Source organism: Nicotiana tabacum, chromosome 19 (genome assembly GCF_000715075.1).
Source record: "Nicotiana tabacum cultivar K326 chromosome 19, ASM71507v2, whole genome shotgun sequence".
NCBI lineage: Eukaryota > Viridiplantae > Streptophyta > Magnoliopsida > Solanales > Solanaceae > Nicotiana > Nicotiana tabacum.
In genome coordinates this window covers 50,496,372-50,513,633 of record NC_134098.1, presented here as the reverse complement: position 1 = coordinate 50,513,633, position 17,262 = coordinate 50,496,372, and the positions used below count along the sequence as shown (strand labels likewise).

The 17,262-nt window shown below is 34.9% G+C and overlaps 1 protein-coding gene across 2 annotated transcripts; it reads left to right on the top strand.

Annotated features, from left to right (window-relative positions):
- Positions 1–3,333: 3,333 nt before the first annotated feature.
- Positions 3,334–14,253, top strand: LOC107760862 (uncharacterized). 2 transcript variants are annotated; one of them, XM_016578969.2, is made up of 12 exons: positions 3,334–3,516; positions 3,809–3,912; positions 4,776–4,871; positions 6,733–6,836; positions 8,540–8,781; positions 10,676–10,798; positions 10,879–10,967; positions 11,380–11,485; positions 12,644–12,741; positions 13,041–13,307; positions 13,385–13,468; positions 13,955–14,253. In XM_016578969.2, exons 2-12 carry the CDS (start codon positions 3,820–3,822, stop codon positions 13,967–13,969), a joined length of 1,317 nt encoding a protein of 438 aa, XP_016434455.1. In that variant the 5' UTR covers positions 3,334–3,516; positions 3,809–3,819; the 3' UTR covers positions 13,970–14,253. The 2 variants fall into 2 exon arrangements, with proteins under 2 accessions (XP_016434455.1, XP_016434454.1); XM_016578968.2 differs by lacking the exon at positions 3,334–3,516 and adding an exon at positions 3,534–3,696.
- The last annotated feature ends 3,009 nt before the right edge of the window (positions 14,254–17,262 follow it).

The window sequence follows — 17,262 nt, the reverse complement described above, 5'->3', positions numbered from 1 at the left end:
TGGATTTCGGGCTTGCCCAAACTATATCCACCCCTAGATATATCAGTATACCGAAATACTGAAATATTTAAGTGCTTCCTATACAGTATACACCGACCAGCCCACCTTTATTTCTATTTCCCGGTCCAATAAACCTAAGCCTAACACCCCAACTGCCCAACCCAATGCCCCAAGTCCCTAGTTCCCTGATTCCCTTCCTTAGGGGTCGTTTGGTAGGAAATATTAGAAAAAATAATGCAAGTATTAGTTTTGTGCATTACTAATACCTTGTTTGGTATATTTTTTCAACCTATGTATAACTAATATTTGCATTAGTTATACATCATACTTGGTATTAGCCTATGTATAAGTAATGCATAGAAAACCATGACATTAGTAATACCAAGACTATTAATGCATGCATTAGTATGGTTAAAGACAAAATTGTCCTTAAAGTCCCTTAAAGCTAGAGAATATGGAGGGTATTTTTGTAAATAACTATTTTTCTTAAAAATTATGCAATGCATTATAATTTTTAATACACCACATCAAACAGTTTATAAGAGATAATATTTGCATAACTAATACTTGCATTACTAATCCATGCATTACTAATCCCTGCATTATTAATACACTATTCTTATACACCCTACCAAACGACCCCTTAGTTCCTTAGGCAATTAGGCAGGCTTACGGCTTAGTAGTCGGTAGCTTAATCCCTTTCCCTCAGTTCAGTAGTCAGTAGCTTACGGCTTAAGACTGAGTCTTTTTCTTGGTCAACTAGGAGTTTATTGCAAATTTTCAAAACGAGAGTTATAACAACTTGAGTCTGGATGTTCGCTGCGAGATCGAGACAAAGGTTTGTTCTTTATTCCAAAGTGAGAATGTTTGATTTTTACCGAAAACGTACATAACCAAACAACAAATACCGAACTACTTTGGTACGGTATTTGATATGCATAATTGATATACCGAATACCAAAGTACCGAACCGTAATTTTTAAATACCGTACTGAAGTATTGATACTTACCCCTACTTGATCATATTGATTGCTATCCATTAAACGACTGATTTTACTCGTTCGTATTTTATAAAAGGTCACACTGCAAGCTAGTTTCTCCAATTAATTAAAGTTTATACCTTTAGCTCTTGGCAAATTTACTTGATAAACTGCTCTAACATCTATTGACTAGGTCAATAGGCAGCTGGCTACTGAAACATGCCCTTATACTATTGAAGAGTGTTTACTATTACCCTGTTATACTATCCGTCTGAATATATCCCTAATATCATACTATCGGTCCATATATATCCCTAACATCATAAAAGTGGTACAAAACTACCCTTCATCTGTTAATTGCCTCCCTTATGACCACATTTTATTATTACCTCACCATTTCACCCCGTTTGCAGCTACCAAGTTCAATGACTTTAAAGTTTTATCATTATTTTGAAGACTTCAGTTAGTTCAGTACATCAACTTCCTCTTGCTTTTCAAAATACCTATTGCTTCTTAGGCCCGGCTCTGGAATTATACGTACCTTTCACTTGACCTTACAATTTTGTATTTTATTTTGCATTTCGTTGTGTTGCCGCTAAATTTGTAAGACCTATTTAGAAAAAATTTAGTAGTACTTTTATATATATAAAACGTAAAGAGAGAAAAAATAGTAGCCTTCCAGAAATGTGGTTGAAGAGAAAGAAAGAAATTTTTTTTTAACTCTCATGTCTAGGTTGTGTTTTCCATGGAATTTAATTTTGAAACCTTAAACTAGTTTGCCTATACTTTTGCTTAGTTTTTTATATAAAACAAATTGTATTTTCATTCGTATAAGCATGGGTTGTGAATAGGAAAATCAGAATTTTCTCGGTTCAGACTGTTTCAAATAATCTTTAATTGTTGCATTTTTTTGGTATAGTTTGTTTGTATATCTATGATCTCTAATTTTTCTTCAAATGAAAGGGGAAGAAAGTTTGTGGGGAAGGTATGAAAATGGTCGTAGAGTGGTGAGGTGACAATGAAATGTGGTCATATGGAGGCAGTTAACGGAGGAAGGGTATGTTTATACCACTTTTATGATATCAGAGATATATTTGGACTGATAGTATGATGTTAGGGATATATTTGGACTGATAGTATAATAGAGGACAATATTAAATATTTTTCAATAGTATAGGGCATATTTGGCCCCTTTTCCAATACTTATTTACGCCTAGTACTTATATTAAACAAATTAAATTAAACCCTCAAATTTTAACCTAAAAGTAAAATCATATCATTAAACTACGGTAAATGACAAAAGTAGTTCATATACAAGATGCATATCTCGCATTTTATTGGTATGGTGCAAATCCCATATATAAATAAAATTCTGTCGGTTGGCTACTCTTGCGAATTGAAAAGATTATATGAGTAATTCTTAGCATTAGAAACGTAACCAAAAAAAAAAAAAACTGGAATATAATTGTTGTATCTCAATGGGAAAATTTGAGTTCTGATCTCTTACCTAAGCAAAACTTGTCAAAAAAATATTCTCAAACTACAATTCGAAAAAAATAGTTGAAGTACAATTTTGTTCTATTTTTCACCAAGAAATGAGAATCATTTTATTTTTCCATCTTTTGTCTAGTTTTTCCTTTATAAATTATCTAATATACTGTTTATAATAACTTACCATCTCATCCCTTTCCTAGTCCAACTAATAAAAACGTGCCTTTTAATGGTCATTTGGTCCTCACTTTAGATATCACTCATATTCTAGTAACAAACATTACAACTCTATTTTACAATTTCATAAAAATTAATGGTAATTAGTTCAGTTACTTATCGGAACCAATTAGTAGGGGTGTGCATAATTTAGTAAATATTGAATTATCGAACCAAAAATAAAAATTTTGGTATTCGATATTTGGTATGATATTTGATTTAAAATTTTTAAAATTTGGTATTTGATGTACGCTGCAATTTTCTGCTTCTTGTGATAAGTAATTTTCCCCCGTAAATGGTTTATTTTTGTCCTAAGATTTTTTCACCTATTAAAGACAAAGAAGTATAATTCTTTATTCAAGTCAAATAAATTAGTGGACCAGATAAAATAAAGCTGAAAAGAAAAAAATCAAATCATAAGGAATTTAATTAGATATGGTTTAGCAATTTAACTGACAAACACCTATACCAATTAAGTTGGACTATGGGGTATACAATGCTTTTCTAAGAACCTTTAAAACTGATTATAGTTTCAGCCGTACGTATTAAATCTTAATGAACGAATAAAGAGTAATTTAACATGCATTGTCAGCAGTTTAAATGTACATTACAAATTACAAATGAAAAAAACGAACAAAGATTTTCAGGTGCAGGCGCAAAACTACCGTTAGAGAATAACGTTAATTTCTCCTCCCTGCTGCCCCTGCCCCCACATTACATTGTAGAAACCGAATCAAGACAAAAGAAGTTTATTAAAAAATAAAAATTGATTATTGATTACATCAGCAAGTCAATCTTTTCAAATTTCCCTTCATCACATTCAACACAGGTACTTGAAACTTTCATCCATCTTAACATATAATTGCATTTTTTAATCAAATCTTTATTACGTATTTCTCATTGTGGGTATCATCCAAGTTGAAATCTTGGCGATCTTTTGTTTCGTAATTCTTATTATTCTGTTGACAAGAAATGGGTAATTCTAATGCCTTTGCCTTCAAGAAAGAAGGTAGGTTATGTGTGTGTGTGTGTGTGCGCGCGCGTGTTTTTTGGTTTTGATTTTACATTTGGATTAATGGGCGATGGATTAATTTGGGTTTGTGTGTGTTTGGAATTAACAGGGGGTGGTGCTATGAAGAATTCGTCATCAGAGGAATTAGACTCTTATTATCCTGTTAGGCCCGAATGCCTTGCTGATGTTCCCAAGACCCGCTTTAAAGCAAGGGTGTGTTGAAATAATATTGCCTTTCACCATCTCATTTCTTTCCTTTTATATGTTTTTGTTTTTCACATTATCCTTTTTCCTTTTCTAATAACTCTTTGACATTAAGTGCTCGTGTGGGGATCATTTGGTTGGATAGTATGGGAAATTAATCATGGTATAAAACTCAGCATTCTTTTGTACATTGTCTCGATAATAGTTTGTTTTTCCTCGTAAATAATACTTTTATAAGTTATGCGGGAATCTAAATGCGAGATAGGTATTAGCAATACATGGATTACCATTCAACAAGAAATAATATTTGCATTATAATCCCTGTATAACTAATCCCCGCATTACTGATCTCCGCATAACTTCTCCTTGAACCAAACGACCCCTTAATGTTATCTCATACGGTATAGAAATACCATTTTGGTAACTTTTTTGGGTGATCCCTAGTTGTTGTTATTTGTTCCATTGGGAGTTGCTGATTGCAAATATGTTAAAAATCTATCCATACCGGAATGATGACATGAACTAGAGTATTTTGGTTGACATTTGTCTCGTTCTTCTTTTCATATTACTTATTCAAGGAAGAAATGTTGAGCATTATCTGTTTCTGCTATGTTCAATGATTATAGAATGCTTATGACGGGCTACAACAACAACAACAACCCAGTATAATCCCACTAGTGGGGTCTAGGGAGGGTAGTGTGTACGCAGACCTTACCCTTACCTGGCGTAGAGAGGCTGTTTCCGATAGACCCTCGGCTCCCTCCCTCCAAGAACTCCCCGCCTTGCTCTTGGGGTGACTCGAACTCACAACCTCTTGACTGACTATATCTACTAAAACCCTTTCTGCACTTTTTTCTCCTCTGTTTGGACAGGTAGGAAAAACTCTTAGCGAAAGAAGATGGAATGCTGCATTCTCTAAAGAGGGTTATTTGGATATAGCGGGCGTTCTTAGACGAATCCAACGAGGGGTATAGTCTTCTTTGCTATTGTTCTTGTACTGCATATATCACATTGTTAATGTATTACTGAGTCAAATGTATTGATCTCTGAAAACTCTACAAGTTGATGTTAGCCTTTGAATTACTGGCGACCATATGAGTGCCTCATGGTCAACAAAATGTAGCTATGGAAATTGAGAACTGGATCTTCCAAATAAGCAATTGATTATTCGACAATTAGTCAATTTGTTAATGTTCTGCAACAGGAGTAAAGCAAGTGGATTAAAAGCTGACTTCAACCTGCAATTATTTTCCCAACTTTTTATAACATTGCCATGAGCATACTCGGAACAGCTTGTAGTTTCTCTGTCAATTAAAATTAATAGTTTGATTGGTTTCTGTATTGTGACCGTGCTTAATGTTTTACTGCTTTAGAAATCCTATTCGAGGGTGATTGATGTTTCCATAATTCTGTATATTCATGCTGAAGGTTTAATTGTTGGAACGAAATTGAAGATATTATTATCATTGGTTGGGGATGGTAGTACAACTACTCCCAAGGAAAATGACGGAGCAGCAACAATACTCTTATCTTGTGTTTTTATTCAGTGTTTCGTTGTCTTGCCACTGTCAGCATTTCTTTTTCCCATTGCTACTCGTCATGGTCCAATATGTGATATGTGTAGTCCATATTGTGCAGAGGAGTGCATTGTTCCAGTCTGGTTTTACATTGTTGAGAACTTGAGATGAGTTGCTTGGACGATGAATCAGTTATAGCTATTCGTTTAATCAAATGATGTAATAAAACTGATGACCTTTGCGACTAAAATATCAATATCTTGTGGATTCTTACAAGCTTGTGAATCGGGGTTCCACCATAAAACCAATTGATCTTTGGCAAAGTAGTCACTTGCTTTACAAATTGTCTTATTGTCTTATCCATTATGTTCCGACTTAAGGTAAAATGTTTTGCCATTGTCGTCCCTAACAAATCCTGATTACTAACTTCTCGCTATATAGAGGGGTACATCCTCCCCGTATTGAAGCTATTCTGAGCACTCTAGGGAGTTCTTAGCCAATGAAAGTAGGACACTCTCTCCTCTATTGGAATAGCTTGCATGATCTCCAGAAATCTCTTTCCTTCCATGGAAACTTGTATTGGGAGGAGCTAGCTGCCCAGTGTACAATATAACCTAACTGGATAAGGGTGTAAGAAGCCTTGTTCTTAATTGTTTTTCATAGCTCCATAGGGTATCTTCACTCTGGTGTACTGAAGCGTCTCCCCCCTCCCTCTCACCCTTCGCACCGGAGATGGATGCAATTCCAATCCGTGTACTGTAGAAGTGGTTCTGTCTGTCGCTCTGGAGAAAATACAGATTCTACTTAATCTGAAGGCCAAGATACTTCACAATTTCTAACACCAAAATCAGAGTATTTTCAGCTGTTAGATAAATATAGTGTAAACTGCACAGAGGAAGGCAATTTCAGACTTCTTAATATTTTTCAATCAAGCATGTTGGTCCTGTAGGCAAAAGATCCTTTATAATGCTGACAGATATGCCCCTGCTCTGATTGATTGAATAAAGAAATAACGGTACCTTATAGAAGTGATTAAAGTTTTTGTTTTTCTGCTTTGACGAAAAGGTTTTACACTTTTTAGTTGTATTTTTTTCTGTCAGCTGTGTATATAATTTAGGCTGTTTGAAAATATACATGTTCATGTTGCATAACTACTGGTGGCATCATCATAAAGAGGCAGTGTCAATTAATTGTAGGAGTTTTTTTATATGCCTATTGCTGTTACATATCAACAAGAAATATGCTTATTTCTGTTAAGCTGGAACTAAACTTTAAGAATTATAAAGCTCATTAATTGTTCTGTGAATGCTAGGGGATTCATCCATCAATTAAAGGGGCAGCCTGGGAGTTCCTGTTGGGTTGTTTTGATCCTGAGAGCACATTTCAGGAAAGAAATCAACTCAGACAACAACGAAGGTAATGTGAGTTATTTAAGCAAATATTAGCAGATATACCTAAAGAGTCAAACTGGTAGCTTTAAGAATGTAAACTAAAAATCAAGATACAGACTAGTTATGCTCTAAATTTTGTACATTTAGATGCATAAAGGAACACAAAGTCAAAGCATCAGTCATGACCAAAATACTTAAATGCAATGACCTCTCATGTTTAATAGAGCTTTTATCACAATGATTTACTTTATTTACTGATCCCTGCTGTATAGTGGAATGATTCATTGTTTAGCATGGAGAAGTTAAGATATGGTGCTTGTAATGCTGGTTTCTACCCTTTCCTGTAGGTGGACACCCTTTGTGGTATCCTTGGTCTCCTGCTGTCAAGATCTGACTTTTTGAATTTCATGAAATTACTCATTTTTTATATAATTCTCATTTCTTTTGTCTTGATATGTAATTTATCCAACTGCAAGAAATTCAACCTCTTGGTGACATCATAGAACCTTCTGTGAGGTTTGTCAACATCTCCTTTGGCGTAAATTCAATTCCTTTTGATTGAAGATAGATTAAAGGCTCTTATGATCCGTATAGATATCAACATGAATTCCATATAAATAGTGCCTCCACATCTTTAGTGCATGAATTACCGCGGCTAACTCTAAATCGTGGGTCGGGTAATTCTTCTCGTGCTTTCTTAGTTATCTTTAAACATCAACAATTCCTTTTCGTGGTCGTTCTGCCACTTGTTGCATGAATACATGGCTTATCTCATTGCCCAAAAATACTGGAATTTTCTGTAACTCATATGATATCAAATATCATCTTTTGATTTTTTTTTCTTCCCGTTCATTAGTCACGATATGTGCCAATTTCTTATGGAGTGCATACAATGTTGTTGTGAGACTGTTGTTACAAGACCATTTTTTCCTTATGTCACTATGCTTATGAGCACTCGAATATTCAGTTTTACAAAATTTCAAAGGTGGTCAAGGATATTTTTCATCACCATTTCTGTCGGTTTCTATCATGAGAGGTCAATTTGGATGAATAAATTCCTTGGTTAAATTATAGTAAAGCCAAGTCAATGCCTATGTCTTCAGTCAATATGTACCAATTTTCTTTGAGTGTCGTGATCCAATTTGAATCTGTTTCTGAAATTATTGGCAAGGAAAGAATGTGGCCGAAAGGATGAGTTCATTAGTTGTGGGCTTTGATCTTCCCTGTGCTGTGGTATATAACTTAGAACCAAGAAGAAGATGGTTATTCAAATTCTGAAATTTATTGCCTCAAATATATTAGCATGAATGTACAAAAGACTTAAAGAAAATGTAGTATGAATGTGGGGCGATTTGCAGTTTTAATCTCAATCTCCACCCAACACACTTGCACCATAATTCTTCATTCAGTTTCTCTTTCTTTGGGGAAACCTTCCATTGCTGACTGGTGCTGAGCTAACAAGTCTTAGAGGAAGGATGCTTTTGTGCCTTGAGAACCAAATTTGATAAAAGGATTCTATCACTTTTTATTGATGACACATGCACATCTTCCTTTTTCTTTTTTCTCTTCTAAAACTAGAAATGAAATCAAGAATCTATGAAAAGTATAAAAAAGAAAGAAAAACACGAAGAAAAAGGCTACGCATAAAACGGTATGTGAAATTGAAATTAAAAGAACTTATGTATTTTTTAGTGGCCTAAATTAAATATCTGAAATTTGTAATCTCAGGGAGCAGTATGCTGCATGGAAATCAGAATGTCAAAAGATAGTACCTGTTATTGGCAGTGGAAAAATCATCACTAGTGCTATAGTCTCTGATGATGGGCAGCCTATAGTATCTGATGATGGGCAACCTATAGAGTATGCGACTAGCACCAGTAAATCACAAGATTATAATGATGCCACGCCAGTTGATAATGGTGATTTTGACAAGAAAATGATTCAGTGGAAGCTTAGCTTGCATCAAATTGGTTCGTACTTCTGCCACTACTATTCTCTATTTATGTACAGTTTACATTGAATGTGGGATCTCTCCTGGCATCTCTTTCTCTATTTCCGTCTGTCTTTGACCATATATTGTGAGAGAGTTCATTGTTGCAAAAACTTTCTTTGTCTTAAATTTTCTTCGTATTCTCTTTGTCCCAACTATTGGGGTTTGAATTGTGCAGTTGTTTTAATAAGTTACCAACAAAAAAGAATAAAATTTGTTAAAGCAACTGCATAAATAATAAATACAGTAACCAATAAAAAAGAAGAAAAGCCTTTAGGGGAGTGGCTTAGCGGTCAAATCGTCGGAGACTCGGAGTAACAATCTTGAGAACCAAGGTTTGAATCCAGAAGGGCCAACACTAGGTGAATTCATCCCCTTTGCTAAACTTTGGTGAGTAGAGTTACCTAATACCTGTGTCGGTAGGAGGTAGCGGGTACCCTATTAATTAACTAAGTGCATCAAGCTGGGCCAAGTATCACTGTTGTCAAAAGGAAGGAGAAGAATAGAAGACAAAACTTTTGTCTTTATTTGAATGGTCAACAAGTGTTTGTGTAAGAGCCAAATCATGTTTTTGTAATTGCTGCATCTTCCAGATGTTCAATATAAATATCATTACTTCATCAAAAGAAAGGGAAGGGTCAACATAAGTAAAGTTCTCAGATTTTCAGTTCTTAGCTGTAGACAATGCAGTAGATCAGCTTTCTTTAAAGATTAGCTCCACCAATAGAATACGATAATTAAGATGAACTGATGAAAAAAGACAAGGGAATGATGTATATAAAGTTGCTGCTTTTTCTCAACTGGCTGTACATATTTCTATAGTAGTCAGATTACAGTTCTATCAAGTTCAGATATAGCTTCAATGGATTTTGGGAAGTGGAATTAGGGAACTTCAAAGGTACTAAGCTTGCAGACGTAGGAAGTGTTTTTGTATTTAGAGACTGTGTGTCTATCTTTAGACTGTAATTCCTTAAAGATGCTCCTTAACCATTGGAAAATTGTTACAAATACAAATTAATGGACCAACAGGTCTTTGGCTATGTATAGCTCTGGTAAGTTCAACAATTCAATGAGACAAATGGTTTTCTCGTCCCGAGACACTGAGTTGAAGGGGGACTGAGTCACTTAGAGAAATACCAAGTGGCAAAAAGAGTGAAATTCCAATCACTTAATGGGACTGGATTTTGCTTTCTCTTATGCACACGTCTTGCTGAGGTTAATTTTGGAGCTTTGGCTGCAATAAGCCATGGATGCTTTTGTAAAGACATGGCTGTTTAATAGCATCCATTTGCAGACTGTTCGAAAGAGAGATGAAGTTTGCAGTTCACTTTGAGAAAATTAACTTGTTAGGTAATCGAGTTATCTACTTCCCTTCCGCAGGCTCTGTTGACATGAATTAAGAATTTCACAGTACGACAAGAAAGCATATGTTGGTTTTCACTTTTCATACATTGGGATATAAAATAAGTGACTAGAGGCTATGGTAATTCTCTCCTTACACCTTCCAATTGTACAAGGCTTTAAAGCTTTGAACAACCATATTGCTAAGTTCCATTTCCAAAGTTGTTCACTTGACAGATGGAGTTACTATCCTTTCTCTCTCTCAACTCCAATGTGGTATATGTTTAGAGAGTTTGAACTTTGTTGAGAGGAAAACATTTAGAAAGAACTTTAGCAATCTTTAATGACAAAAGAAACAGAAATCAACTTGATCTTGGTGATTTTACATGTGTCCAAGCTCTACTATGCTTAAATTACTTGAATCTGAAGTACCAATAAGCCACTTCTTTGACCGGCTAAGGAAGTTGTGTTTCAGGATAAACTGATTTTCCAAATGATATCTGAAACTATCACAACTTGCAATGTTTATTTAGGTCTGGATGTTGTTCGAACGGATCGTACTCTTGTATTTTACGAGAATGAAGCTACTCAGGCAAAACTCTGGGATATACTTGCTGTCTATGCCTGGATGGATAAAGATATCGGCTATGTTCAAGGTATTACGGTCGCATTAGGCATTCTCTTTTGATATTGTTAAGGCCATTCATAAACTCCCCCTCTCATTTTATGTGAACAGGAATGAGTGATATTTGCTCTCCAATGGTTATTCTGCTTGAGAATGAAGCAGATGCATTCTGGTGCTTTGAACGTGCAATGCGTCGATTGGTATGTCTATTGTTCTAATGTTCTACCATGGTTAATAGTTAGTGATTAGACACATACATACAAGTTGCAACAGCAAATGACAAATAGAAAAAGTAAAAGCGACATTGCTGTCACATCATTGTTTGAACTTCTACTGAATTGTTATTCTTGGAATTGCTCTTCTTTAATGATCTACCATCAGTTAGCATATAAACATATTTCAAGCACATTTATTTTCTGAAAATGGTTCCCTTGCTAGGTTGCTTAGGTAAAACACCCTGCATTCCACCCTGAAACGGGCTGTCAACTTATACATGTATTTTTATGTTCCATCAGTTGACATTTTCTTTCCATTTGTGCAATCTTTTGTGCTCAATATATCCTGTGATTATGCCTTCCGCTGTGTATAATCACTCTACTTTCATTTCCACAGCGAGAAAATTTCAAGTGCACCACAAGTTCTATGGGAGTGCAATCTCAGCTGAGTACGCTAGCACAAATTGTTAAAACTGTCGATCCAAAGCTTCATCAGCACCTTGGTAAGGGGGTCCTGTTCTTTGTAAATTCTCTTAGTCGCTATTCTCATAAGTGAAGAAGAGAACTCAAAATCTTCATGACATTGTTGCTTTTCCTTTCCTAATATCTGATTTAGTGTCTTGACATATTTTAGTGATTTTAGTGGTGTCTTCAGATGATTTTATGATATTTCAACCTTCTTTTTCACGATACTATCTGCTGGAGCCCATTTTTCCTTTTCTGGATTATCAACTTTCATCATTTTGAAAAGGAGTGTCCCTAAAGAAAGAAAAGGAGGATAGAGAGAGAGAGAGAGAGAGAGTGAGAGGGGTTTTTTCCTTCTAAAACCCGAGTGAAACTGCTTCAGAGTTATAGTTGGAAGAAAGGTATAAGGGAAGTAGTTTCGGCTTTTAACAGTTATAGTTGGATAGGATGTAGTTTTGGCTATTAAATATCTGGCCTCAGTGCATGGTGAATCTTAATTGGCATTACATATTATATTACACTTCCTGAGTGGATTTCCTTTTTTCCCTTGGTGTCCGGGCCAGCTTACATGGACCTCGATTGTTCCACGAGGTACCTGTTGCCACCCACCAGCATAGGTATTAGGTAAATCTGTTAATAAGGTTTAGGCTGATGGAAAGAAATCACATACGAGTATTTTATCTCTGCTGGGATCTGAACCATGGTTTCCAAGGTTTGCTCCCAATTCATCGACCACTATGATACACTAGGATACACCCTTGCGCCTTGGGTGTCTCCAAGTGGATTTCTAAAGCTTACTTCACAATTTAGAAATTGACTACCATAAGTAAGGCGGTTAAATTGAGCTAGAAGAAATGGGAGCAACAGAATCACATTATCTGATAAGTTGATATTTATATTTCTAAGATGGTACTATGCCTTTTTTGTCAGTTTGGGCCAGAGTAAAAAATCATAAATTTAATAATTGTGATTATGGTCCCATCGCCTAAAGGCCTTCACATATTCATAAGTACTGTTTTATAAGTTGTTAGATTTTGTAAAATACTAGTCAAATCTTGACAATTTAGATCTTAAGAAAGCCACAAACAAAATACTTGGCCATCTGAAAGCACGGAGGAATGACTAGAAATATAGATTTTACTGTCTCTATCTCTCTCTCTCCCTCTCTCTCACAACAGCTATAATTGTATCTGCAGAGGAGCTAGATGGCGGAGAGTATCTGTTTGCATTTCGCATGCTGATGGTTCTTTTTCGCAGGGAGTTCTCGTTCGTTGATTCACTCTATCTTTGGGAGGTAAGAACCAAACTCCTTTTCGAATTGTGTATTAGATAAATATTGCAAAATATCTTGCACTAGTCTTTGGTTTCGTGCTATAATTGTGTTTCCTTTTCTGTTGATTGTTTAATTGATAATGTATGACAACTTCTTGTGTTTTAGAAGAGCAAAACATTTGACATAAAGGTTAATGGGAAAGGATTGGTTCTTTATATTTCTGAACCATTAAAGGGTGAGGAATGATGACCAAATGTAGGTCAGAAATCAGAATTACGGGATCTTCTGATGTATGCTCGTTTTTACTGCATTTCATTCAGGTGATGTGGGCCATGGAATACAATCCAAACATATATTCTTCTTATGATGACAAACGACAACCCATTCTTTCTGAATTGTTGTACGATGATAAACCAAATGACAAGCATAAGCTAAAAGAATATGGGAAGTTTGAAAGGAACAATTTGAAAACTGGTGCGGCGGAACAGAATAATAGTGCTCTTTCTGTTTTCCTGGTTGCAAGTGTTCTTGAGACCAAGCACAGGCGACTAATGAAAGAGGCGAAGGGCCTAGATGATGTTGTACAGGTATCTTTCTATCAATCTATATCTTTGGATCCCACATTGCTATGTCTATTTGATGCTGACAAGGAAAAGTTTTCCAGATCTTGGGTGAAATATCTGGGAATTTGGATGCAAAAAAAGCATTAGATGAAGCATTGAAGGTTCATAAGAAGTACTTGAAACAGGCAAGTTCTTTTGTCTACGGTCCTCTACCTCTCCCCAGTCCACAAACCCCCAACCCCACCCAAAAGAAAGAAAAAAAAAAGATTTAATTATATACCCTCACAATGTAAAGAATTTTTACAATTACTACGTCCACTTGTTATGGATTGTTATCCGTAAAAGGGCAGTCCGGTACACTAAGCTCCTACTATGCGCGGGGTCGGGGAAGGGGCCAGACCACAAGGGTCTATTGTACGCAGCCTTATCTTACATTTCTGCAAGAGGCTGTTTCCACGGCCGTGACCTCCTGGTCACATGGCAACAACTTTACCAGCTATGCCAAGGCTACCTTCCAGATTGTTATATGTAGGCTGTAGTTATCTTTTAGGTGACATGATAATGTAAAAAAAATACAACATAGAAGTTAAACTTAAAAAAAGAAAAATCCCCCTACCCTTAAGTGTATTTCCTGAAAATGACTTGGTTTCCTTTCTACACACTTGATGCAGGCTAAAAAATCATAGTTGGAGTTGCTAATGATCACTGCAGCAAGCACCTCCTGTGGTTAAAATCTTTTTTTGTTTTTTTATTTAATTTCATTCCTTTTTACCCTCTTTTGGGTTTTCACTCTCTTTCTTAGAGGTGTAATCCTCTTTGTATTGGTGATTCATGTCTGTCTTCTTTCTTTTGATTCTTGTTTCTATATCTCTATAAGAAAGAGGAGCATGTATATAAGTTTTGATATGAAATGTACTTGACGTAATTTTTGGTCCAAATTGATATGATCAATGACGTTTCATTTTGATAATTGCAAACATAAAATGATTTCTTTTCTCATTGACGTAATATAGGTCACGGGTTCGAGAATCAGCCACTAATGCTTCATTAGGATAGGCTGCGTACATCACACCTTTTGGGTTGCGGCCTTTTCCTGACCTTGCGTGAATACAAAATGTTTTGTGCATCGGGTTGCCCTTTTTTTTTTTTTTTTTTCAATTTTATTTCAATGGTCTTCTCGCATTTCTTTTTCCTTCTAATCGGAGGGAAGATAATTTGAAGTTACAATTAAAAATAGGTAAAAGGAGTTAGAGAGCAAAAAGATCAGCTTTACAGAGGGTGCTAATGAAATTCCCTCTGTTTTTTTTATAACTTTGCTTGATAATATCACTCGACTATTCGACGTTTTTTAAAAAAAGTTCAGGATTTGAATGATGTTACCATTTTTACTTAAAGTGCTAATCGAAAAGTGATGTACGTTTCAAATTTTATCTTTTTGGGAGCTAAGTTACCTTTTGCTTTTTGGTTAAGCTGCAAGCAAGGGTAAATAAACTTTCATCAAGGAAAATGTTTTTTGCCATATCAAATACACTTAGATATAAATGAGATAAAATGTTTGTCGGGAAAAAAGTAGAATTCAGAAGTGCACCCAATATTTACTTTTTGAAACGAACGTCGTCCTACTAGTGTAATAGCAATAATTAATCTAAAAAGGTATTTCTTTTGTTATAAATATATTATATTATTGATGTCCATTTAATAATCCGTTGTAAATCTTATTCATATTGGACTCCGCCGTAAATATATTTATCTATATAGTACTTTATTGAAAATAAATCTCCTGAAAAATAACTTGCAGTATCAACTGGTACAATAACAACTTGCAGTATCAACTGGTACAATAACAACTTGCAGTATCAACTTACACAGCAGCTTGCACTAGCAACTTACACAACAATTTCCTTTCTTCTATAAATAGAGGAGATTTCAGTTCATTATGTACATCAGTTTGAAGTTGAATAATATATCAGTCTCTTTACTTGTCTTTGATTTATTTACTTTTTATAAAATTTTCAACCTTTTCTTTCATTTATTCTCATTATTCGTCCTTTGTAATAAGATTAATTACTAGAGTGCTACACTATTAATGAAGGAATGAATTCAGCTACTGTAAAGAATTTGACAGAGATACTGTAAGAAATTCTTTTTTACCCAAAACAAGGACAACATGGCAGATAATAATGTATAGTACACTACCAAAATCAATTCCTGGTTTTCTCTTTCGAGTTAACTTGGATGTGAATTCTTTTTTCCTTTTTTGTCTTCCTTCGTCTAACTTTTTACATCTTATTTCATGTCGACAATTTTAAAATTACCCCATATATATAAAAAATATTTATACGTAATTATACTAATATTATGAATCTTTATGTAGAAACGTAATTTTAACATGTCTATTTTGTTGGTTTTACAAAAAAAGTTAGCATACATGTTGAAAAGCTCTAACTACTAAAAGTACTTTTTTTTTTTTTTTTTTTTTTTACATATTTTGGCTTTTATGTTAAAACTCGTTCTTATTCTGTATTATCATACAAATTTTAAGAAAGCACGCATAATTTTAACTGATATATTTTTACCCCTCAATAAACATCTAGGGGAAAAATTATAACAACTGTTATAAATATATTATATTATGAATGTTCATTTAGTACTCCGTTGAAAATAAGTTTCGTGAAGAAGCTTATCTATATGAAACTCCACCGTAAATATGTTTATCTATTTAGTACTCTATTGTAAATAAGTCTCCTAAAGAAGTTTATCCTTTCGGTACCCCTTTATGGATAAATATTACCCAGGTAGAAGATTATCCATATATGGTATAATGAGCTTATCCTTTCGGTACCCCGTTATGAATAAACATTACCCCCGTTAGAAGACTATCCATGTCTGGTATAATGAGCCTATCCTTTCGGTACCCTATTATGGATAAGCATTACCCCCGGTAGAAGATTATCCATATCTGGTATAATGAGCTTATCCTTTCGATACCCCGTTATGGATAAACATAACCCCCGGTAGAAGATTATCTATATCTGGTATAATGAGCTTATCCTTTCAGTACCCCGTTATGGATAAACATTACCCCCGGTAGAAGATTATCTATATATGGTACAGTAGTAGTTTACACAGCAACTTGCAAAAACAGCTTACACAACAGTTTGCTTTCTTCTATAAATAGAGGAAATTTCAGTTCATTATGTACATAAGTTTGAAGTTTGAATAATACATCAGTTTCTCTCTATACTTATCTTTACTTTACAACCTTTATTTTATAACACGTTATCAGCACGAGACTCTGCCATCTCGAGCAAATACTTTGAAAGTATTAGAGGTAAGAATTTTCTTTTTCTAAATAATGTCAAATCTTTCTAAACTTGAGTTTGTAGCCCTTGATATATCGGGCTAAAACTACATGTCTTGGGTGCTTAATGCTGAAATTCATCTTAATGCGATGGGTCTGGCAGACACTATCATGGACAAACATCAAGCATCAAACCAAGACCGTGCCAAAGCAATGATATTCCTACGCCATCACCTTGATAAGGGCCTGAAAATGGAATATCTCACTATTAAAGATCCAGTCATACTGTGAAATAATTTGAAAGATAGATATGACCACCTGAAGATGGTCGTTCTTCCACAGGCACGTTATGATTGGACTCATCTAAGGCTACAAGATTTTAAATCTATCAGTGAGTATAATTCTGCTATGTTCAGAATTATTTCCCAATTGAAACTATGTGGTGATAATATTACTGATCATGATATGTTGGAGAAAACTTTCACCACTTTTCATGCCTCGAATATGCTCCTGCAACAGCAATATCGAGAGATGGGATTCAAAAAGTATTCTGAACTTATCCCACATCTTCTTTTAGCCGACAACATAATGTGTTATTAATGAAAAATCATGAAAGCCGACCTACTGGTTCTTGTCCATTTTCTGAAGTGAATGAGACGAACTTCCACCAAGCTAAGC